The sequence below is a fragment of the Myotis lucifugus genome, unplaced genomic scaffold, assembly GCF_000147115.1.
Source record: "Myotis lucifugus unplaced genomic scaffold, Myoluc2.0 scaffold_9230, whole genome shotgun sequence".
In the NCBI taxonomy this organism is placed as follows: Eukaryota; Metazoa; Chordata; class Mammalia; order Chiroptera; family Vespertilionidae; genus Myotis; species Myotis lucifugus.
Window position 1 is genome coordinate 1 of NW_005880278.1, and position 6,330 is coordinate 6,330.

Below are 6,330 nucleotides of genomic sequence, written 5' to 3' on the forward strand. Positions count from 1 at the left end.
GCTTCTGCTTCCCGTTAGAGACCGCCTTCTCTCCAGGCGTCTGGCAGGGACCTGCCCACTCCTTCGACCAGACAATCCAACCACAAAACCCAAACCAACACCAAACCTGTTATTCCAGTGCATGGTGGCCACACCGTGTCACCGGTCCCCGACACGGGTGCACTCCCTGTGGGGCTGGTCAGAGCCCGCCTCAGGGTGGACTCCGCGTGGCTGCTCCACACCCGCTGCTCCTGCTGGTCCCCGCTCTGCCCTGAGGGCAGCAGCAAGTCCGAGTCCTGGGCTGCTGGGGGGGGGGGTGCGCTGCTGGGGTGGGGGTGCGCTGACTGCGGGACGACGATGTTGCTCCACCTGGGACGCTTGGAGCAGTGGGACAAGCAAGCTCTCAATCAACAGTCATTATTAATACTTATTATTAATATAGGCATATTGCATTAATTCTGGAGTGACTGACTTTTGCCCAGCGCTGACACAAGCAGTGGCAGTGCCCGTGGGGGACAGGGCCGGGAGCGGGCTGCAGGCGCCTACTGCATCTGGTGCCTGGAGGGCGGTGAACGCTGGGCACCCACAGCGCACAGGGCCCCCCAGAGAGAGCGACCCAGCCCAGGTGTCAGAGACGCTGTGTAGACTGAGGGGAAAGTAACCGTGTCTGCGAGCAGGATGCTGTGCATGTGAGTGTGTGCATGTACATGTGAGTGTGTGTGTCAGTGAGTCTATGTGAGTGTGCACAAGTGTGCATGCATGAAGGGTGCGCGTGAGCACAGAGCAGGCAGGTGTGGGCCTGTGCAGGATGCTGTGTGTAGGGGCACTAATGGGAGGTGCGTTTGCCAAAATAACTTGGGGCCTGGGGTTGCAGGCGTTACGTCATGTTTAAGGGGGTGGACCCAGGCCCACGGGAAATGGAAGCTCTGAGAAGTAGTGGTCTGGCAGCTCCTTCCGTCCGGTAGAGAGCGAACCTGGCATTTAGATGGAAAGGGGTTTCCGGGAGGGGCTGTGGCAGGGACCGCGGGAGCCCCCAGGGGACCGAGCTGCTCAGGAGCTGAGGGGGGCAGACCCTCTCGTATGGTCTGAAGTGCTGCTACCCCGGGGCCTGCTCTTACGATCAGAAACGGTCGCTCAGGATTCTGATCTCCTGGGCCAAGCCTTTGCCGTGGGTCATCGGCTCAGTCTGTGGCGGAGGAGGAGGTGAGCTCAGACGGGTCAGGGGACCCAGGGGGGCACTTTCACATGTGTGGGCGCAGACACGTGGGCATCGTCAGCCTGGGCCTCGGGGTCTCTTTTACAAAAGCCAGGCGGGATGGTGACGCAGACCAGAGTTTGAGGGTTGTGAGCTAGAGGTGAGTCGGTTCGGGCCCATGATCCATGCTCCTCGCTGTGCTTGCGCCACCGCGTGGAAGCCAGCAGAGATGGGCACAGCACAGCTTCGTCATTTGTTCAGAATCTAGACCCCGGCCCCATTTCCGGGCAGCCTGGTGCGTGTTGACCAGGCCCTGCTGGGGGCGCCAGTGCTGGGGATGTGGAGAACCCCAGGGGGACATTCTGCACCCCGGAGGCCCGGGCTTCAGAGGCTTCCTGTGTGATGTGGGGTGGCGCCTGGTCTGTTCTGGACTTTGGACCCCCTGTCTGTGCCGGGGGTGGGGGCAGAACTCAGAGTGACGGCTGCTCTGGAGCTTGTGGTTTGCAGACGGGAGCCAGGCCCTTGGCACCAGCGCCAGGGGATTCTGGGTGGAGAAGGGGGTGCGGCTCAGCTGTCCCCCGTGGGGTGCATGCTGATCTCGTCTCTCTGAGGCGCCTCTGCTCGGGGGTTCGGGTTTATTTCGTGGACGCCCTGCTTTCCAGCCGAGTTCTGTTCACGCCAGACTCGCTGAATGAATAACCAGACGGGAACAGGCTTCTCGCAGGTCGGTGGCTGGAAAGTCTTGTGCAGTAAAACCTCGGGGAACGGACTAGTTCGGGCGAGGGCGTGGCCATTAGAGCAGAAAGTCCGTTACATAATAAAGCAGGTTTTCTGAATGTATATGTTAAAAAAATTGACAAATTAATTGGTTTAGTGTTTTTACTTATGTAGACACATTTGTGTAATTAAAATTATGTAGGGAAAGTTTAATTGCACAGAAGAGTTTTCTACATGTGCTACTGGGATTTTAAATTTATAGCGAATAGGCCTAGGAAATGTGAGCGTCAGGGCCCATAAACCCGTGGTCAGCAAACTGCGGCTCGCGAGCCACATGCGGCTCTTTGGCCCCTTGAGTGTGGCTCTCCCTAAGCCTTAGGAGTACCCTAATTAAGTTAATAACAATGTACCTACCTATATAGTTTAAGTTTAAAAAATTTGGCTCTCAAAAGAAATTTCAATCGTTGTACTGTTGATATTTGGCTCTGTTGACTAACGAGTTTGCCGACCACTGCCATAAACAAATGCACAGGTTGGGGGGCGGGGCAGGGGCAGCACCTGCTAACCCGCTGAGGGTCAGGAGACAGCACGGCTGCAGGTGACGCAGGGCGGCCACGTGCTAGTCGGTCCTGAACACTGTTTGCCCGTGGTGGCTCTTGGATTTAAATATGTAGACTATAGTTGTAGATAAGTAATATTTACTTTTGTTGGCAAAATTACCACAGAGCTTTTTCCAACATATGGCCTAGTTGCTAAAATTTGTTAAAAATAACAGTGTGCTGCCCTAGCCAGCTGGCTTAGAGGTTAGAGCAGGGGTCCTCAAACTTTTAAAACAGGGGGCCAGTTCACTGTCCCTCAGACTGTTGGAGGGCCGGACTATAGTTTAAAAAAACAACTATGAACAAATTCCTATGCACACTGCACACATCTTATTTTGAAGTAAAAAAACAAAACGGGAACAAATACAATATTTGTATTTGCATGTGGCCCGCGGGCCGTAGTTTGAGGACCCCTGGGTTAGAGCGTCCGCGGGCCCTGGGACTGAAGGGTCTGGGGTTGGATTCCGTCAAGGGCACGTATCTCGGTTGCAGGCTCGATCCCTGGCGCCTGCCTGGGCGTGTGAGGGAGGCAACTGATGGATGTGTCTCTTTCATATCGATGCTTCTCTCTCTGTCTCTCCCCCTCCCTGCCACGCTCCCTAAAAATCAAAGGAAAAATATCCCGGGGCGAGTATAACAAACAAACAAAAGCATGACCTTTGCTCTGAGACAGTGATGGCGAACCTTTTGAGCTCGGTGTGTCAGCATTTTGAAAAACCCTAACTTAACTCTGATGCCGTGTCACATATAGAAATTTTTTGATATTTGCAACCATAGTAAAACAAAGACTTATATTTTTGATATTTATTTTATATATTTAAATGCCATTTAACAAAGAAAAATCAGCCAAAAAAATGAGTTCACGTGTCACCTCTGACACGCGTGTCATAGGTTCGCCATCACTGCCCTAATCTATTCACAAGTTTTAACAAAGGGCTTGATGAGGAAAAAAAGTGTACCTTTCAACTCTGAAAACACCTCACTTAAAAAATAACAAATAACAGTGAATTAATAACAAAAATCTAACCTGTTAATTATAAGCAAATCGTGGTTAAAAGCATTTTAAAATTAACAGGATGTTAATGTTCACATATGATGCACAGACTGGAAATTTTGACCATTAAATCTGGTTTGTTAAATTGAGGTCCGCAAAACCGAGGGTTTACTGTGGCAACGTTGCGGCCTCACCGGAGCTCTCCTCTGTGGGGCCCCCGCGGTGGGACTGGCCCGCTGTCTACGGTCACCACGGGGCTGCCTGGGGCGCCGGGGCTGGGGGGGCGCGGGGCTGGGGGGCCGCAGAGACCGCCCGTCGCGGGCACCCTCTCCACGGCCGCGCCGGAGGATAAGCGAGGGAAGAGCGTTCCGAGTGGTAAAATGGGGTTTTATTCCAGGATGAGCACACGCCCGCCAGTTCTCCCTCCCTCCCACAGACCCACGGAGCCGGCGGAGTGTGACCACGTCGTGCCCCGGTGGTTTGAAGCCAGCACTTCCATCCTCCCACAAACCAGGACGTGGCACCTTACACCCTTTGCTGGAGACCTTCCGGTGGAGCCCCTCCCGCTGCTCCGATGACTCCAAAGCCCAGCCCTGCAGCGGCTCGGCTGCACCTCTGCTGACCGGCCGGCCGCCCGCGCCGGGGCCAACGTTCAGGCGTGAAGAGCTTCGGCGGGGGCGGGCCAGGCGGCGGGGAGGGGTGCACAGCGGCACGTGTGGAGGCAGGCGAGTGGGGTGGCATGCAGGTGACAGGGTGAGCCCGTGGGAGGGGCCGGACACTGCGCACCCCTGACGCACAGGCCTGTCTTTATGTGCGACTGAATGACACGCGCACGGGCACCCCGGGGCGTCTGGGGGGGCGCCTACGGCATCCACGGGGCTGCCCGCGGGCGGCGGGTGGGCACCCAGCCTCTCAGGTCAGGAGGCACCGCCCGAACAGGCCACCTTCCTCCAGCGTCCCTGTCCCCAAGCACAGGACAGACTCGGAGGGGAGGCAACACTTTGTCTTTTATGGTTTTTTTTTTTAAAACCAAATGGCATCTGAACAGACTTGACAACATATGGGGAGGGAAGGCGAGGATTAAGGGCACGTGTGGATGGACGGGAGAATCTAAGCCGGACCCAGGCAGCTGGTGGGAGAGCTTTTATTTGTGTATTTTCCTGTTTTAGTACTTGGTGGTGGCTGTTTTCCCCTCGGCGTTTTGAAATATCTCCCTAAAGTCTGAGCCCACTCAGGTGAGAGCGGTTAGATGCTTCCGATCCGTTTCTCCCTCCAAACAAGCAGGGAGCTGACAACCCACGGGAGGAAACAAAGCAAAACCAAGGATAACAAACAAACAAGCACAGAGAAGCAACCCCGGGGCCGCAGACCATGTCAGGTAAAAACCATAGAAAAATACGATTAATTCCGGGAGGCTAACCGCGAGCGCAGCTGCAGCGGACTGCGCCGCGCAGGGTTGGCAGAGGAGCAGGCGGCGGAGGGAGACTGTCGGGCATTGTGCTCTGGGTGCCCATGGCGTGGCTACTCAGACAGCATGTGTGCCTGGGCGGGTGGGCATGCCAGGCGGGTGGGGCTCTATGCCGCCTCCAGACGCGCCAACACGGCCAACTTCTTCTCTGCCCTCGTCCTGACCTGGTTCCTGGGGCGCCTGGGACGCACCCGCCGCGGTGTGGCCAGCAGGAGGCATGCGTGAGGGTCCCGGGCTCCTGGGGGCGCGCGGGAGGGAGGAGGCATCTCCCCTCGGGAAGGAGCTGGTTTCGGAAGCAGCACTGCCTTCAGGGCCCCAGACGCACGTGCTACGGAAGGGAGACGCACCGCCCCACCCAGCGCCTCGGGAGCGGGGGCGGGGTCCCCGGTCCAACCCTGGTCCAGGGAGAACCACACTGCGGGGGGCTGCCGGGCGCTCAGTCCTCCTCCTCCTCCTCCTCCTTCGCCGGGGCCGTGGGCGGTTTGTCCTCGACCCTGAAGCATTCCGCGAAGAAGTTGACGATGGCGCCGTAGAGGTGCTGCTGGAGGCGCTCGCTGTGGAAGTAATGGCTTTCGTCCGGGTAGATCTGCAAAGAGGGCGGGAAGTGAGCGGCTGCGCACCCTCCCCGGGGAGGGCGGCCGCAGGCGAGGTGCAGCCTCACACAGCCGGCGCCGCAGGTCCGCGTGAGCCTGCAAGTGAGTGTCCTACCCGATTCAGCGCCTCCTCCCCCGGAGGCCCAGCCAGACGCAGCGGCACCCGGCGGCGACCGAGTAGGAGGACCTTTGTTCCGCGGACTCCGCCCGGTCTGGAACCTGCAGCATGAATCCATGCGCAGGACCGGCGCAGGGGCCGCAACTGGGACGCCCACCGAGCTCTCTGCAGCCGAGTTACAGCTTTCTCTCTCTAGCTTTCCTGGGCCGCCATCTGCCTAGGCCTCCTGGCTCACACTCCCCGCGCGGCCGTGGGCTGGGAAGTTCCCGGTTGTGTCAAGTGGAGATGCACCAGATAGAATCGAGCTGTAAAGTTGCACGGGACTTAAACGGGGAGCACTCAGCACAAGGCCTGGACCGTGGGAACGCAAGAATGCTGGCAGCGAGTCTATTGCCAGGTGTAATGATACCTCCCGTGCCCTAGGGGCGCTGCGCCACTTCCACAGAAAGGTAACTGTCCCAATGGGGTTCAAAGCCGAGCTAACAGGCCCTTTCCACACACCTGCGTTTGGGATATGTCTTTGAAGGGTGACATTCACTTCATTTTAGGGAATTTTTTAATGCTGTCGCTGAGCTATTATGTAGGGTGCCCCAAAATGTATACACACACTTTGAATAATTATAAAGGCGGTGTTCATGAAAATAGATTTCATTTTCAAAATTGAGCT

At 56.9% G+C, this 6,330-nt stretch overlaps 1 protein-coding gene across 1 annotated transcript; it reads right to left on the bottom strand.

Annotated features, from left to right (window-relative positions):
* Positions 1-4,612: 4,612 nt before the first annotated feature.
* Positions 4,613-5,979, bottom strand: LOC111824857 (basic proline-rich protein-like). The gene is made up of 2 exons (XM_023749444.1): positions 5,661-5,979; positions 4,613-5,538 (listed from the first exon to the last, which is right to left on the bottom strand). The coding sequence occupies exons 1-2, from the start codon at positions 5,779-5,781 to the stop codon at positions 5,060-5,062; spliced, it is 600 nt and encodes a 199-aa protein (XP_023605212.1). The 5' UTR covers positions 5,782-5,979; the 3' UTR covers positions 4,613-5,059.
* Between the last annotated feature and the right edge of the window lie 351 nt (positions 5,980-6,330).